The sequence below is a fragment of the Empidonax traillii genome, unplaced genomic scaffold (genome assembly GCF_003031625.1).
Source record: "Empidonax traillii isolate 1590-97213 ecotype Southwest subspecies unplaced genomic scaffold, ASM303162v1 scaffold1123:size177737, whole genome shotgun sequence".
NCBI classification, from domain to species: Eukaryota; Metazoa; Chordata; class Aves; order Passeriformes; family Tyrannidae; genus Empidonax; species Empidonax traillii.
Window position 1 is genome coordinate 139,547 of NW_020956316.1, and position 18,026 is coordinate 157,572.

An 18,026-nucleotide genomic window follows, 5' to 3' on the forward strand; every position below is an offset into this window, starting at 1 on the left:
TTTTTTTTTTTTTTTTTTTTTTTTTTTTTTTTTTTTTTTTTTTTTTTTTTTTTTTCCATTTGCTGCAGGATGTTAATGTTTGCTTTGTGGTCTCGGGGATGCTTCATGTGTACCAGAGGAAGATTGACTCTGAGGAGGACACTTGTCTCTTCATAACCCACCCCGGGGAGCTCGTGGGCCAGCTCGCCGTGCTCACTGGGGAGCCACTGATCTTCACCATCAAAGCCAACAGAGACTGCAGCTTCCTGTCCATTTCCAAGTCCCATTTCTATGAGTGAGTTCTGCCATTAAAACGTGTATTGATTTTTTTTCTTTTTAATTAATTTTTTATGACCCTTTTGAATGAAAAGCAGGGCAGTGACTGCCCCCTCCCCGTGCTGAGCACTGGTGAGGCCAAATCTCAAATCCTGGGGGCAGTTCTGGGCTCCTCATGATGGGAGAGACACTGAGGGGCTGGAGCATGTGCAGGGAAGGGAAGGGAGCTGGGAAGGGGCTGGAGCAGCAGGAGCAGCTGAGAGAGCTTGGGGGTCTCAGCCTGGAGAAAAGGAGGCTCAGGGGGGACCTTCTGGCTCTGCAATCCCTGACAGGAGGGGGGAGCCGGGGGGGGGTTCGGGCTCTGCTCCCAGGGAACAGGGACAGGAAGAGGTGGAACGGCCTCAAGCTGTGCCAGGGGAGGTTCAGGTTGCGTATTAGGGAATATTTCTTTATGGAAAGGGTAGTTGGGCACTGACACGGGCTGGTCAGGGCAGGGGTGGAGTCCCCATCCCTTGAAGTGTTCCAAAAAGGTGTAGATGTGGCACTTTGTGATGTGGTTTAAGGGGCATGGAGGTATTCAGTCAATCTTCAGTTCATCTTGGAGGTCTTTTCCAATCTGGATGATTCCATGATTCTGACTGTGAGTGGGGTGTGTGTGTGGGGGGTGGTGCTGCTACAGCACATCCCCCAGCAAACCACACAGCTTACAGGAGGGGTTCATCCATCTGTCAGGTGGCTTTATCTCCAGCAGGAGGAGAACATGGGAATATTAAATGGTGACATCTCCTTTGTTCAAGGTCTTACCTGTTAGGGTGGGAATTATGACCCAAGATTCATATACTTCCTAATCCAAGTAAGAGGGTCTGGCCAGAGCCTGGGCTTTGCTGGGTTAAGTGCTGCTTTGTCAGGCCATTTCTCTTGGATTCATTATTTCTTTTTGCTGGAAAACTTCCCCAGTTTTATTCCCTAACACAGCCCAGGCTGTTGGGTGCGTTGTGAGTGGTTGGTCTGGGTGTAATTGTGGGGTTTCAATGCTCACTAATAGAACAGATCAAACAGGAATGCCCCAGTGCAAGACAGGTTCCTTCCTGGACCTTGGAAGTAGCACATAACTTTGGAACTCAATACTTAATGGGGGGTATAGGTATTTCTTAATTAAAAGCTCAATATGATGACTGTGGTTAGCCTTGTTGCCAATAATAATGATTAAAACCCTTGATTTATTCCATGTTCCTATTGTTTTGAGCTGCTATTATTTCACATGCACAATTTGCCCTAAATACTTCTATTTCCTTCTCTAAACTTCTTTTTCAGCTTCTGCTGGAATGTGCCATCAGTCCTGAGTTATATATAGGACTTTTTGGGGTGGTTGTCTTTTCTAGGCCACTGTTATGTTGTATATTCCTACATACTTCTCGCTTCTTAAATAATTCTGGTTGTTTATATTCCTAATCAACTCTACCCCAGAATCTTACTGTGGGATTTTGGTTTTCCCACCTCAGGCAAGAGGCTGTTACTGTGGAATGAACGTGCTGTGCTCAGCATGTGCTTGGAGCTGCGTTTTTCCCAGTCTGTGGGGTGGATGTCATCTCTGTGGCCTAATTTCTGATGGATGTTTCCCACTTGTGCCATTCCATGCAATATCAGCCTATTCTTCTAAATGCCTGCTTTTTCTGTCTGTCTTTTGCTGCTGTTGTTTTCCTACTTGTTCCTGACTTGAAATTTCATTATTTTGTCCCAGCCAAACGGGCAGATTCCACCTTTTCCTCCTCTGTTTCTTTTGTTTGTTTTGATATTCAGGGCTGGGTTATTTCTCTCCTTTGCTGAAGCTCATTTTCCTGAGTTTTCTCTCTCAAGAACGGAGTTATTTCTTGTTTATTCCATCTTTTTGCTTCCCTTAACCCCTCACCAGTCAGTGCTCAAGACCCCATCAGAGCATGCCCTCTTCATCATTTTTGGGGTCTTTCCAAATATTTTTTTTTCCCCTCCTTTCAGGTCTGTTGCCTGTTCTCTGCATTTTACAAGCTCTTTGATATTCCAGTGTTTCATCTTCACAATTTGTCCTGAACCCCAGATACTTTATGGCACTTCTGACTCCTGTGCCCACATTTAGGTGTCATTGGAGAAAGGCTTTGAAAAGCATCAGGTTGGTTCATTTTGGCTTTGAACCCTCTGAGAAAGAAACACCTGTTGATAAAACAGGATAGAAGTTTTATTTTCCACTTTTATGCCAGATTCTGTGCTCATAGCCCCACAAAGTCTGGCTTTCTCCTTTGCTTGGAATCTCACAGGAGTTATTTTTTTTTTTAAATTTGTTTATATTTACTTTAAGTTACAGATTAGAAGAAATTTGCCAAGAATCTCCATTATTCTCCAAAATTCCATTCTTCCTTTCCTGTGAATTATTTCCTTTTTCACTGTCTGGGAGCACTTTGTGCTTTTCCTCAATAATTAATGACAGGGTGAAGCAGAAAGCACATGGTCAAGAGTTGCCATCAGGCAAAGAGCTCAGTAATGGAGGGAGCCCGGGGTGTAGAATTTCGCATTGGATGTTGGACAACAGATTAAATCCTTTCCACTGGCACTTGGGGGGCACTTTTCCTTGGTGCTGCCGTGACTCAATAAGTGTCTGTGCTGCAGAGTGTGAGTAGAGCCCTGATCCTGAGCACCTGCCAGAGAAGCAGAGAAGCACTTGCCAGAGCACTTTGCTTTTCGTTTGGCCCTGCCAGCCGAGCTGAGGATCAGATGGCAGCCACAGGCACAGTTCTATCTGCAGAGCTGTCCCAGGCTTTCATAGAAACTGGTTCAGCCCTTTCACTGCTGTTTTTGGTGAGCTTTCTAATAAAGAATCCTCAGGGTCCCTTCAGAAACGAGTTGGATTTTGATTGTCTCGGTGCCAGGCATGTGCCAAGCAGAAGAGCACAGTGAGAGGAAGGAAACCTGGCTGATAATGAGGGAAAAAAAAAAATCTGCTTTCCTCTTCTCCTTCATAAGGGTGGGTTTTACCTTCTGTCCTAATTCTCTTGTAGAGAACTGAGGGAGATGGCAGAGAGCTCCAGGTGGAAATAAAAGCAGCCTGTTAGTAGTTTACATCTTGAATGCATTAAGTATTAAGATACATATCCTGAGGGAGGGAAAGAGTAAATGGCTTTTTATTGACGACAGCAGACAGCCTGTGTGGGAGGAGACTTTGAGGGCTAAATAAGCAAGTGGAGTAAAACCAATGAGCTAAACCATTCAGGAGCTTTTAGGGGCTTTACTTAACTTTTCAACGAGCTGAAAAGGGGGGATAGGGCTGAGTGTTTTCCGTGTGTCTGTAGGTATCTCGGGCAGGAGATGGTCGGAAGGCTTGGAAAAATCAGGGCAAGAGAAGAGGGTCAGGAGAGAAAAGCTGTCCTGCTTTTGGGTAATGCCGTTTGCTGGCTGGATTTCCAAGAGTGCCAACTGTAAGAGGTGGTGTTCAGTTTAATTTACCTCGTAGCACATGCGAGTGTGATGAGCTCAGTATGGAACAGGGATCTGTGCCTGAGGATCTCTACCTCTCAGGGATTTTGGCTGAAGAAATTACAGGCTTCATTCCTGTGAAAAGTAGTAATTGGAGGCCCAGAGGGAGGAGAGCAGGTGTCCATGAAAGCTCCCTGTGTGCTGCACTGACCCACAGCCCCTGCCAGCTGCAGCAAAGGGACTGATGAAGGAGGCAACTGATGGTTTAGAAACTGCAGGGCAGCTTCTGTGCCACACCCAGGCAGTGCAGAGCTCCTGGTGAGTCTGCTTTTGCTGTCACAGTCTTGGATTAGGGAGCTCTACTTGCACTTTCTCTGATCCTGCCAGGTTCCAGTGGTCCACAAGGAACTGCAATCAGTCCAGTTCCTTGCAAAGACTGACAGTGTTCCTTCCACCCCTCCTGGGTGGTTTAAGGGTGTGAGGGTGGATATGAAGCTGGCATGATTTGTGCTCAGCGAGAGCTCCCTCGTGAGGGTCTCCTCAGTAGGTTTTGTTGTGGCAATCTGGCATCTTCCTTGTAAGAGGAACACGGATGCAGAAAACTTAACAAAATAGCCTCATGAGGTTCAACAAGGCCAAGTGCTGGTGCTGCCCCTGGGTCAGGACAACCCCCAGGATCAATCCAGGCTGGGGATGAGCAGATGGAGCAGCCCTGGGGGAAGGACTTGGAGGGGCTGGTGGGGCAGAGGCTGAACATGACCCAGCCCAGAAACCCCCCGTGCCCTGGGCTGATCCCCCAGCGTGGGCAGCAGGACAGGGGGGATTCTGCCCCCTCAGGTGAGACCCCCCTGCAGAGCTGCTCCAGCCCTGGGAACAGCACAGCAAGGACATGGAGCTGCTGCAGAGAGTCCAGAGGAGGCACCAAGAGGATCAGAGGATGGAGCAGCTCTGCTGGGAGGAAAGGCTGGGAGAGCTGGGATTGCTCAGCCTGGAGAGAAGCTTTGGGGTGACCTGATTGAGGCCTTCCAGTGCCTGAAGGAGCCAACAGGAAAGAGGGAGAGTCTATTTACAGTGGCCTGGAGGGAGAGGACAAGGGGGAATGGCTTCCCACTGCCAGAAGGCAGGGTTAGATGGGATGTTGGGGAGAAATCCTTCCCTGTGAGGGTGGGCAGGCCCTGGCACAGGTTGCCCAGAGAAGCTGTGGCTGCCCCTGGATCCCTGGAAGTGTCCAAGACCAGGTTGGACGGGGCTTGGAGCAACCTGGGCTAGTGGAAGGTGTCCCTGCCCATGGCAGAGGGTGAAGTGAGATGATCTTTGGCCCTTCCAACCCAGGCCATTCTGTGATTGTGTGATTTATCATTGTTTCCCCTTTTGTTTCTGTCCATGAGGGGTTTCACAGAGCTCCCTCATCTGTGTGTGCAATTTGTGCAGGCACACACCTCCTTTTTTGTGAATCATCCTGTCTGTTGTGAAATAGCTATGTTTTAGTGATCTGTCATCAACTGCTCTTGATGCTGTGCAGGAACAGGGAAGATAAGTAGCCCTAAACAGGTAGAAGAACAGCCTGACCTCTGTGTGTGATCCTGTGGAATGATTCAGGAGGAATTGCAGTGCTCACTCACAGTGACAGGATGCAGTGATCTTTAGCTTAAAAAGAACGAGAAATGAGACTTTCCTGAGCAGTTCCCAGGTGTCTGTGAGAGTGATTTCCCCTGGGCCTCACAGTCAGTGTGAAGTTTGCACTTATCCTGGCAGAACCTTCTCAAAGTTTTTCAGTTTGGGGAAAGTATTGAATTATATGATATCTTTATTACTAGAGACTTTTAGGCATGACTCAAAAGATTCGGTGTGAAGATCAGGAGCTTTATTAGAAGGTGTTTCAGTTCTTTGTGGTGTTTGCAACAGGGAAAAGGGAACATTTGAAATTCAGAGCAGGCCTTTTATTTTTAAGAGCATCAGACTTGGCATATAAAGAGATTCTGCTCTGATATCTGGGGGAAACTGGGAGCACGTGTGAGAGACTGAGAGGTGCAGGAGGGCAGGGAGGGATCATCCTGGGGACATCACATGGCTCCATCCCTCCCACTGCACTTGGAGAAGGGAATTGGGCTGGACAGCAGTCAGAGAATCCCTGCTGTGATGGCAGCAGTGGAGTTGTGCCTGTGGGTAATTTTGGAATTGCTGCCAGTGTGAGTGCCCAGCTGCACTGGGGGGTGGTACCTGTGTGCACCTGTTCCTGTTTTGGGGAAGCACTGCAATAACCCTTTCCTTCTCCCTCCAGGATCATGCGGGAGCAGCCCAGTGTGGTCCTTGGGGTGGCCCACACGGTTGTGAAGAGAATGTCCCCCTTTGTCAGGCAGATTGACTTTGCCCTGGACTGGATGGAGGTGGAGGCTGGACGGGCTGTTTACAGGTGAGATGTGGATGAATTGTGTGTTTGAATTTTTCCTGGTTAATGAGCTGTGCTCCCTTGCTGATGTCTAGGATGAGAAACCCGTTGGACTATGTTTATCAACCGTTCCATCAGGTGTTATCTGCCTATTTTAAGATAATTTTCTTTCTGCAGTACCTTCAGCATTGCTTCAGTCTCTTGTCTCCAGGTGTTACTAAATTATTTCATACTATTCCTCATCCTTTCTGTTGTCTTGGCAAGCTTTTTAAGTGACATAACTGATTAAGACACAGACAGTTGTAAGAGCATGAACATCTATTGCACAAGGAGTTTTTCAGCCTCTCTAAAATAAACAGCAAAACTCAAAGGTAATTCAGTTAGGCTTATTCTGTAGTAAATTGAAAACAGGAAATTTGTGTTTAAGGAGCAAAAGTTACCTTGGGAAAACGTAGTTTTATGGATCTGTACTAGGATGCAATTGAGCTGTTACGTGGTTGCTGCAGTGGTGGGAGAATAACAGTCTAATTTAGGCCTTGATCTGTGTAATTGTAATTGTAATTTTTATTATTGTACCTGCAGCAGCAAGGCTAATGGAAGTTCTGGATTACTCTGTGCATCAAAGCATTCACAGCTGTCAATATCCTATTAAAACCTTTCAGAATTCCTTCCTTAGTTTTAGCTGCACCACCAGAAGTGTGGCATTCCATCCACATGCTGGAAATCAGCATTCCAAACACAGCCCCTAATCCTGCCAGCTCAGGATAGCAAAAGCTTCCTGGTGTGTGCACCAAAAGGAATCCAAATCTGGAGCCACTTGGGAGTTTTCTCTCTGACCTGCACGATTTCTCTGCACATCCACACTGGTCTTGCAGTGGGAGTAAACTCCTGTGCAACCAGCAGTGTTGTCCCCCCATGTGCACCCTGGTCATCCACTTCCAGACCTGTCATGGAATCACAGAATGGTTTGGGGTGGAAGGGTCCTTAAGGATTATCCAGATCCAACCCCCCTGACACCTTCCACCAGCCCAGGTTGCTCCAAGCCCCGTCCAACCTGGCCTTGGACACTTCCAGGGATGGGGCAGCCACAGCTTCTCTGGGCAACCTGTGCCAGGGCCTGCCCACCCTCACAGGGAACAATTTATTCCCAATATCCAATCTAAACTCTGTTTGAGTTTAAAGCTGTTCTCCTTTGCCTTGTCCTCAAGCAGTTGTGCACAGCCTGCACATTTAAACATTAAACATATTTCCAGGGCACCTTTTAACAGGTGCCTGTTCCGGTTCTTGTTTGCTTATTTATTTTGTCTCAGTTAAACCCTGTCCTGTGTCCTCTGAGCCAGGTAGGGAAAATCAGCTTATTCAAAGGCTCCAAGTGCATTTGCTGAGCGGAGATGCTTCACTAATCCTGGTTATTGATCCTTTCTGCAGGCAGGGGGACAAGTCTGACTGCACCTACATCGTGTTGAACGGGCGCCTTCGCTCCGTCATACGGATGGAAGATGGGAAAAAGCACCTGACTGGGGAATACGGCCGAGGGGACTTGATTGGAGTGGTAAGAGGGAGGGTCACAGCTGAACTGCTCAGCTGGGAAATTGGTATTGACTCCACACTCGACAAACACAGCCCTGCTCCGATCTGTTAGTAATCTTATTAAGGGCTTCCACAAACTCAAAACGCGGAAAATCCCTTCTACCTGGAAACTTTATGTGATAATTAATGGATGTAGATATTGGACTTGGTTTGAAAAGGAAGAGAAAACAAAAAAAAAAAAGTCATAACCAAACCAGTAGGCCATGTGATCCCCACAGGCCACATATGCCCTGTATGTCCCATAGGCTCCCTGGGCCCTATAAGCCCCATAGACCCCAGGGCCCTGCCCAAGGCTCCTCTGTGCTGTGGGTTATTTTCTTTCCCAGTGAAAGATGTGCAGCCTGTGAGAACAGGTCAGGGAGAATTGCAGGAATGTGCTCTAAATGGGGATTTGGATAAATGTAGTGCCACGGGAAGATTCAGGCTGGCTGAGCCCCCCTGGAAGTGTCTGGTCCAACCTCTTCAGGGTTGGCAGAGCTGACTTCAAAGCTTAGTCAGGTTTTTCAGGGAGTGTGTAATTATTATAGTTATTGAAGCAACTGTTGATTTCAAAACTGTGGTATTTATCCACGTTGAATTTCTCTATGTTCATTTTTTTGTTTCTTAAACCTAGTTAAGAACAGAAATAGGAGTCTGAGATCACAAATATGTGTGGCTTGTTTGATTGTTATATTTAAAACCAGAAGGTTTCTGAAGTTCTGAGATTGTTGTTCAGGCCTTTTTTTTTTACCTTTTGAGTTGAAAACTAAATACTGAATATGTATCTGTTTATAGCCAGAATTAGCATAGCTCTGAAGCCAGAAAACACAAGAATTGGGATTAGTTCTATGGTAAGAACTTCTTTTCTGTAGAAACGAAAGAGAAGGAGGAATCCAAGGCTATTTCACATTAGAGAGCTGATCCAAGACTATGCTGATTGCAGAAGGAGATGGTTTTGAAAGTGGCAGCATCCAGGAGTTGGGTGTTTCCCACTGGTGTAAGAGGTTCTCTTTCCTTCTTTCCCTGCTCATGGGCTGTGTCTGTGATATAAGACTCTCTCTGTGGCAGGAAAACACCATCAGCAGGGGACACCTGCTTGTCTCTGACAGTGTCTGTATCATAAAATGTTTGTGACAAAGGTCTGGGGTACTGAGGGACTGGGAGCTGACCTAATATCTGACTTTTCGTGAGAGAAGTAAAAACTTTTATTGTGAGGAGGGTGAAGTTTCTGTAGCTGTTCACTGTGTGTTCACAGCTCGTTTTCACCTGTGTAATAACTTCAAATAAATTGCCTGTCATTGGGAAGGGACTGTAGAGAGAACATGAGGCAGTTCTGGTGATGGTCCCACCACAAGACAGAGGTGAGTTGGGCTGGTGGTCGCACAATATTTGTTGAGTTCTCTGTGGACAGTACTTAAGGATCTCTTCCCAAGCTCAGTGCTGCTCTGGCTGAGGGGTTAGGTTGGCTTGGGATCATGTTTGGAGGAGCAGGTCCATTCTGGAACGCTCTAGGAACACTCACAAATTTTTTTTTTTTTTTTTTGATATCTCATTAAAGGTAAAATGACACGGTGTGACAGGAATAAAAGCTGTGATCGTTTGTGACTAATCATGCTGGTATGAGGCCTTTCAGTGTGGGAACAGGGGTTTGTCAGTTTTGACACAATACAGGCATTTTCCTGCTCCTTCCCCTGCTTTTCCTTCGCCCCTGGTGATCTGCAGCTTCACTGTCAAGCTCCTGGAGTCTTGCAGAGCTCCAGGTTAAAAACAGAGCTGTTCTACTTTCTGGAAGTAGTTTTGAGTGACAGTGGAGCATACGGTGCTCAGAGGGTGGGGGGAACCTGGCACAGGTTGCCCAGAGAAGCTGTGGCTGCCCCAGCCCTGGGAGTGTCCAAGGCCAGGGATAGTGGAAGGTGTTCCAGTCTGGGATTCCATGACATGGTCTGACCTTCACCTCCCTGTGCAAGGACTGCTGCTGGATTTGGCATAAATTCCACGCTGGCCCAACTGTTTTTCTGCTGAGGAAGGAGGAGGTGGATTTGGATGGACTGGGATGTGTTTGCTGTTGTAACGTGCTGTGTTTGCTGCTGAGTCCCTCGGCACGGACCCAGAAATACCCTTTCAGTTTGTGTCTGCACCAGAAGTCACTTGTTTGGATCCATGTTGTGACATGAATCATATTGAAGACTTTTGTGCCTCCATGGACGGCGTCATCTCCTTCCTTCCCACAGCTCCAGCCCCACTGACTCACGGTGCCATTTGCTGAACGAGCCTCGGTGCTCTGGCTGCCTTTGGAAAACATGGGGGAGGACGTGAGGAGATTGCCAGGATTAATGCAGCCATCCTTTGCACAGGGCATTAGGGAAATGGTATTTTTCATTTTAAAAAAGATGTGTTTATCCCCTTCTGCAGAATCTGCTATAAACCTTTAAAAACCTGCTGTAGGGCTGGTTTGTTTTGTTTTGTTTTGTTTTTTTTTCTCCCCTCTCTGAGATTAACATAATTGGAGGGTTCCAGGTACTGCCAGGGAACGAAATCAGCAGTTGCTGTTGGTAATTGGTACTTTGGTCAACTTTGGCTTGTTCCTCCCTGAACCCCTGCAAGTCCTTCCCATGTCATCCCTAATTGTGGGCACTGCCAACAGACAGGAGTCTCCTGGTTGATTTTTGGTTTGTGTGCTTTGTACTTTTGTTTCCCTCCTTTGTGTCAGAACGTTCCAAATGCCACGTGGCATTTGCATAAGAGAAGAGGCTCTGCCGTTTCTTTGGGAAGCAAAGCCCTGAGAGATGAAGGGTTTCAGACGAGGTGATAATTTTCCAGCATGTGCCTGCACTACAGCGACTAACCCTGGGGCTCGACTGGTTTTGTTCCTTGTACTGACTCAGTGGCATCTGTTCCTGAGGTCTGTTGATTCAGGGGGGGAGAGGAACAGATCAGAGACTGAGGTTTGCATTCCCTGTGAAGTTCCTTGGAGAGCTGAGGGGGATGAGAACAGTTATGTCAGGGGAAGAGGATCCTGACTCCCTGGGAGCATTTTTGGACGAATGGCCCTGTTGATGGTTGACTCCAGTCACTCTGTCTGGTCCAATCAAGCAAAAACTTGATTGAAAAATCTCCAAGTAATTTTTAAATGACAGTGCTGAATCTGTTCAACAATTCCCTCCCTGCTTAAATACAGCTGACAGAAGTCCTGCTTTCTAGAGACTATGATTTGACCCCTTTTGGGGGGGGAATCTTTTAATTTGGTGCTGTTGTTGCTACAGATGCATTTGTGGAAAAATGTGGAAATGTGAATTTTATGAAACCATTCTTGGCTTCTCTTTTAGTTAACTTCTGCCATGCCCAGGTGACCCCAGAGGAGTTCAGAGAAGCCCACTGTGTGTTGATAAAGTGAAAGGGCTTCTCTTCACTAAGTGACTTGTTTAAAATGCTTCTCTCAGTCTCTCCTTTCTTTTCTGGGTGTTGCTGCTTTACTTCTGATCTTGGTTAACTGCTGGAAATTGTAGTTTTTACCCTTGCTCTCTTGATCTCGTTTGTTGTCTGAGGAGGAGGAGGATTCCTTTTCACTCATTTATTTTTTTTATTCCTGTTGACAGCAGGTGAACAGGCCCAGGCTCTGACACTCAGTGTTGCCCCTGGCACTGCTGCTGGCACTGGGGGGTTATTCAGTGGTTTGTAGGTTGTTCCAACACAGGGTCACAACTCCAGGCCTCTGTTGAGGTGGGTGTTGTTTTGCTTTTAGCCTTGTTGGAGGGACAGCAGTGGGTGAGGAGAAGGGAGCAAACCCAACAGAACCATAATAATCTCCTGCTGAATTAGAGTTATTTGTACCCTTAAATACCTGCAGGTGATGGAACCTTCTGTGCAGTGAGCTTTTTATGCAAGCCAGTGCTTTGTCCAAACTGAGTTCTGGGGAGTGGCTGTGCTGTTGGTGGGATGACTCAATGCCAGGCAGTTCTCAGGGGCCTCAGCAAGAGCTCTGAACTCCCAGGATTTTCCAAGCTGGGCTCTTGGGTGCTGTAGAGCTGGGCTGGCTGGTGAGCACCTCCCTGTCTGCAGTGTCTCACCAGAAACCACTCAGCTTCCAAAAATACCTGCTGAGGGGGGAAAATGGCAGTGATGGTTTGATTAATTCAAGATACTTCCCGTTTCTCTTTAATAACCAGAATGTCCCTCTTATTAGTAGAACTATACCCAGTCCCTTTTGGGTAATGAAGTAGCAAAATAAGTGCAGAAAGGCCTTTGTTCACTGACACTTTCTTGTAGCACAGGGCAGCATGAGTGATAAAGTGCAGAAAAGGAGCCCTCAGCTGCCAATGCAGCTCACACTGGTCCTGCTGGAGAGGAAATCATGCCTAACATTCTAGAAATAACAGATATTTAAAATATTTTCAGATGTTAAGCTGCTCATCCAATTAAGACAGCTAAATGTCCACAGCTTTTTTTTCTCTCTAATAAGTTGAAACCCAAGAAGAATCTGTAAATGGCTTATGATGATTTCCTTAGGGGATTGGAACACTGTCCTTTTGAAATGTAGCACTGTTCGAAATCTTTAATTGCTGAGTAATCCTCAAAGGAATCACACAAAGGAAAGTATCAGGATTACACTTGTCAGGCTTTTGTTCTTTATCAGTATTAATGTTATCAGGCAGCCCCAAAGCTGAATGTCACTGCACCCTCCACATTAAGGCTGCTTTGCTTTTGCCTTTTTTGATTTTTTTTTTTTTTTTGCCAATTACTTGCATTTCTGTAACTTAGTCAAGCCATGTCTACTTCATTTGCTAAAGCTGTAAGTTATTGCAAAACTATTTCAGGTGAATTCAGGTTGGTGTCACCTCCGGCTCCCTGTGCACAGCCCAGAGCTCTGGGAATTGCAGGTGGATGAGGTTCAGGAACAGAGCTGGGAGACACGGCCCTGGAAGGGGAGGGTTTCTTTTCACCTTTCACCTTCTGTCTTGGTAATACATTACTAAAAATTATTCCCCTAGCAGTGTCTCAGGTGTGAAATTGTAATTAAAGCAACCAACAAAAACAAAGCCCAAAACACCCAAACCATCCAGTGAAACTCCTGATCAACCAAAACCCAACCCAAACCACAAACAGCCCCAAAGGGGAGGCAGGGGAAGGCCAGAGGAAGGAGTTCACATTTGCACAGCTGGATTAGTGTGAGACTGAGATGAGAAGCTCAGTGTCCTGATTTCCAAACCCATTGTGAGAGTGGTTTTGGCTGAATTTAAACCACTGAGCTGAGCCATCCAAATGGACCTTGGTTTCCTACAAGCATCTTCACTGAGTGAAGACTTCTGACTTCTATCTACTTTTCAGATTCTTTACAATAATTTATTCTTTTACCCGCAACGGTTCCTCTCTTATCTTTATTTGCCTCAAGTTCTAAACAGCTGATGAGACTGCTCAGAACTCCAAATTGTTGTGGAACAGTTCTGGCTGGGAAAACCACAGCACAGCTTTGACAGGATCTGGCATTAAATTATCTGGTGTTCATGTTGTGTGGGTAAATCAGTTGGCTTTGTAGCTGCCTCAGATAGCACTGCAGAGTGCTTTATCTCCTTGGCCACATCCTTTGTAGAGAGTATTAGGAACTTTGATGACAGATAGTGACAGAAATTGTGACCTGCTGGGTTTCAGGCAGGTGATTTCATGCACTGGACTATCACTCCTTAAGGTATTTTGTGCCTCCCTCCTGCTTCCAGCTGAACTCCCTTGTGATAACGTGCTGGTGGCCAGATAGCAACTAATTCTTGATGCACCTGATCCCCCACAGGGACAGTTTTTTACTTCCCTTGCCTCTTGCTCCTTCCTCTCTCCCAGAGAGAGGGAGAAGTGTGATCCTTGTCATCCTCATCAGAATGCCTGGAGTGCAGTGAGTCCAGAGAAGGGAACGGAGCTGGGAAAGGCTCTGGAGCAGCAGGAGCAGCTGAGGGAGCTGGGGGGGCTCAGCCTGGAGAAAAGGAGGCTCAGGGGGGACCTTCTGGCTCTGCAACTCCCTGACAGGAAGGGGGAGCTGGGGAGGGTCGGGCTCTGCACTTCCAGATCCTCTTCAAACCCCGGGGATAAACGTGATGGCTCTGGTGTGTGTTTTGTGTGTGCCCCTCAGGTGACTTTTGACATGGCTTTTGGTGGTGTTTTGGCTCTAATGTTGGATTAGGGGCGCAAAACATGCATGGAACTGCCCTCTTTTCTACAGCCATATGGAAATACAAGGAGTGAAACTTAAATGCAGGAGGTCAGACTGTTATCAGTTCCCTTCCCTGCTTTAATCTTTCTCTTCTCTGTCCCTTAATGACGTCACTGCTGCAACAGGACTGTCATTGCACTGCTACAAAGTGCAGGCTCAGTCCTTTTGGGAGTACCTGTAGCAGGACTCCATCTGCCTTAATTACAAAGGGCAGCAAGCTCAGTCTTCTTTAATTTTACATATATTTTAGATGGCACTTGCACAGAACCACATAAAGATACACCAAGCATGACTTACGTGTGTGAATGTGTGTCTGAAAGTCTTTCATGAGTTTTTTAATATATATATCTATAAAGAAATGAGAGGGAGGTTTGGATCCTTCTCTGCACACAGCAGAAGGGCTGGGTGTCCTCAGTCACGGGGTTAACTTGGCACAGGAAGGATTGCAGGAGGTGGTTGTTAGAACAACTCTGAAGAGTACATGGTGTACTGAGTTCATCCGCTGGCACTGCTCCCACAAATAGCATCGATTTGCAGCTTGTCTGGTTGTTCTTCCCACTCATTCATTGCTTCCAGCAGTGTCTCCTCCTTTGTCCTTTCCTGGTACAAACAAGTTGGTGTTTCGGGTCCTTCCTCGTGGCCGGAGGAGACACTGATGAGAGGAGCATCCTGTGCTGCTGTGGGTGCCACTGGGCTGAAGGGGGGGGGTCTGAGAGCAGGGCATTTAAACCTGGAAAAAACAGTGTTGCACCTTGTGTTTGGTTGCCCTCCATGTAACATTGATGATGTTACATCACTGTCTTCAGTCGCAGCAGCAGCTCCTGCCCTTGTCTGGCAAACACTGCTGTGAGAACGCGTGGCTGTTCTGTGTCTGCTCCTGCAGGGCAGGTGTTGGTGGCCCTTGAGGTACAGGTGTCTCACCTGTGCAGCTGATGTGTCACCTGCCCCTTCTCTTGAGCCTCCTGAACCATCAGCAGATGTCAGTGTTGATGTTTCTTCTTCCCATCCCCCCTCTGGTGCATCTGCACACCCTGTCACCCCTGGGTGTCCCTCTGTGCTGGTCCTTCCAGGGTGGACGTTGTGTGAGGAGGGAGTGAGGAGGCACTTTTGGCAGATGGAGCTCTGAGTCCACTGTCTTTTCAGAGGTGGATGGGTGTCTGTGCACCCCCAGTGACACCCAGTCGTGCTGGGGAGGGTCTGCCCCAAGTGCTGCCCCTGCACAGGACAGTCCATGCCCCCTCCATAGATGCTGGAAGCATCTGCTGGAAGCTGAGCTTGTGCTGAAGAGAAGAAAATACAAGTGTCAGGCTAATTACCAGCCAGTGACTGTGGCTGTCATGAAGGAGGGTTTGGAAAGCGAAGAGTTTAAGCTAAATAATTTAATAATCCTTGGGGTTCTACCTGCTTCCAGAGTCATCTTGTCACTGATGCTTTCGCTGGTGTCAGCACAAGGGCCAAAATGAGAGTTACCTTGGTGAGGAACAATTGCTGCTTTTTGCGAGCTGGCAGCAAGGAAAAATTGATATGAGAGGAGGAAACATGATGTGTGAGAGGATGACAGATCCTTGGTTGGAATAGAAACCACTGTGAAGAGAGACTGAAGGCAGTGTACTGCAGAATGGATGGGGATGCACAGGAAGAGCCCTGGGTGTAAATGTGCCCCTGGCTGAGGTCAGGGAGAACAGACCTGTGACTGCAAACATGGCCCTCTTGACTTGTGCTGCTCATTCAGACCAGACGTGTCTCCTTGTGCACTGGACATGATTGAAAACTCTCTTGGAAAGAGATAATCTGCACGGGAAACTATTTGGAAAGAATTTGCATTTTACTGGTAAAGAAGTCACCCAACAGTTTGTTCAAGGGAGGCTGAATTTGCACCAAGAAGCGAGGTTTTCGTGCCAGCAGATCTGGTTTGAGCCCTCCATGAGGTCTCAGAGGTGCTGGAGGCTGAGCAGGAGAAGGGCTGTGTTTCACTCAGGCTGTGCACACAAAGGCAAATATTCAAAGGGTTTGTTGGATGTAGCTCAGAAAGGAATTTTGAGTAATTAGACCAACTTGCAGAATATGCCACTTGCCGGTTTTTACTTTCCAACTGTAACTTGGAAAGCTGTAAGAACTGTCAGGAATGAGTGTTGGAAATGAAGTCAGAGGAGGTCACGAGAATATAAATTGCTTTTCCCCTCCCTTTGGAAGATTTACAGTAACACTTTTTCTTTGGGAAGAACTCGTAAGCCAGGATTGTGAATCATGTGCCTTGTACAGGATGGAGGCAGCAAACCTGGTTTTGTCACTATTTAATACTGAACTAAGAGAAGGTGTGAGAATCCTGGAATTCCAGACTGGTTTGGGTGGGAAGGGACCTTAAAGCTCATCCAGTTCCACCTCCTGCCACGAGCAGGGACACCTTCCACTAGACCAGGTTGCTCAGAATCCCAACCTGTCAGAATTAATTGAAGCAGTGCAAACAGCAGAGGTCTATTTGTAGAGGTTTTTTTGGGGGGGAAATTGTTCTGTGCTCCCTGATTCAAACTGTCCCAGCATTTGGGACGTTGCTTCCTGTGCAATGCCCTCGAACTGGAGGGAATGGAAGCCAGGGCAGTGATGGATGACAGATTCCTGAGGGTGGGATGGAGGCAGAGAGGGGTCTTGCTGCCTCTGTGAATGTGGGGCCGAAGGCTCAACCTTGGAGATGACGGAGCAGTGAATGGAACACGGAACATTTGTGTAGGGCTGCTGAAATAGAGCCCAGCAGGGGGGCAGAGGGATGGATTTCCCAGTGGGAACAGCCCTGTAATGGAGATCTGCTGAGTTTTATGACTCAAACAAGGTGGCAGGGGGAGCAGAAGGGGTGGTGGGTTCAGCACTCAGCACTGGGTGAGGGAGGGAGGAGGAACAGCGGGAAGGGAAGCCCCAGAATGGGCAGTGAGGTGGGACGAGTTTAAGGCTTGTAACTGAGGAGGGGGAGTGGAGGTTAAATGAGAAGAGCAGAGCAGTACAACTGCCTGGAGCAAAAGTGATCCTGTTGGCTTGAGCTTGAGAAGAAGTGGGAGAGAGTCACTGGCTCCCCTTTGCACGGAGCAAATGCTGTGGCTGAGTTTGGGCTGGCAGGGATGAGTGTTGTTAATGGTAGTCTGGGAAGGAGCTCAAAAGAGAGCCTTGGGTGATTATGAAACCAAATATATAAATAAATGCTCTCCCCAGTCAGGTTAAATAAGATCTGGAAGATAATGGTGCTGTTTCTTCAGACATTTGTTTATGAATGTTGTTGTGGAGGTGGTTTTGTGGTGTTTGCTGCAGCTGTGGTGGGTGATCAGAATGTTAAATTGCTCTTTTTATGATCCGGGAAATAATTTTATGGGGGTTGAGCTTCTGATCATAAGTGGATTTTATTCTTATTAAAGTTCAAGCCAGATCTCTGAGTATTATGCTATTTACAAAGCTGGAAAAACAAGAAAACTTGATCACTGGGCAGAGGAGCCCAAGGATTCAAATGTGACTTAAGACTGAAATGATTTTAAATAGTCATGTTACATGAAACTTTTTTTTTCCTAAGCAAGAATAAAAGTCTCTGAATAGTTGACACCTCAAATGGGATATTGAGAATAAATACAAGGTAGAAAAGTATCATTTTCAGAGGGAGAACTTTGAGTCAATGTTAACATGGTTTTGATCTCCAAAAAAGGTGAGAATAGTCGAACACCAATTGGATTTGTGCAGGAAATGTAAAACCAGTGCAAAGAAGGCTCTAAACCACAGGGTGTGAAGAGGGGAGAATGCAGTGAAGGTTGAGAATAATCCTACAGATGGTCCAAATGGCACATGAGAGCCCTTGGATTTCCAGGGAAGAGGAAGTATTTTATCAGAGCATGGAATTGTGGAATGGTTTGGGTTGGAAGGGACCTTAAAGCTCCTCCCAAATACCCCCCTGCCATGGGCAGGGACACCTTCCACTAGCCCAGGTTGTTCCAAGCCCCGTCCAACCTGCCCTTGGACACTTCCAGGGAGCCACAAACTCTCTGGGGTAATTATTAAATAGATAATTGGGATAATTAATAAATTCAGAGACTGGGAGCTGAGATGATAACAATAAAGAGGAGAGCACAGTTTGAATTTCTTACTGTGCAAGTGCCTGGGACCCAGATATTTTCCATGCTGGAATATTGGGGTGTATTT

General features: G+C 46.9%; 1 protein-coding gene across 1 annotated transcript in view; it reads left to right on the plus strand.

Moving 5' to 3' along the window:
• The window catches only part of PNPLA7 (patatin like phospholipase domain containing 7), a gene marked incomplete at its 3' end in the record, with an annotated part of 67,249 nt that overhangs the window by 30,897 nt on the left and 18,326 nt on the right, over nt 1-18,026 (plus strand). The window contains exons 17-19 of the mRNA XM_027905105.1: nt 69-274; nt 5,981-6,112; nt 7,517-7,640. Coding sequence (XP_027760906.1) covers nt 69-274; nt 5,981-6,112; nt 7,517-7,640 — 462 coding nt within the window. The remainder of the gene's footprint in view (nt 1-68; nt 275-5,980; nt 6,113-7,516; nt 7,641-18,026) is intronic.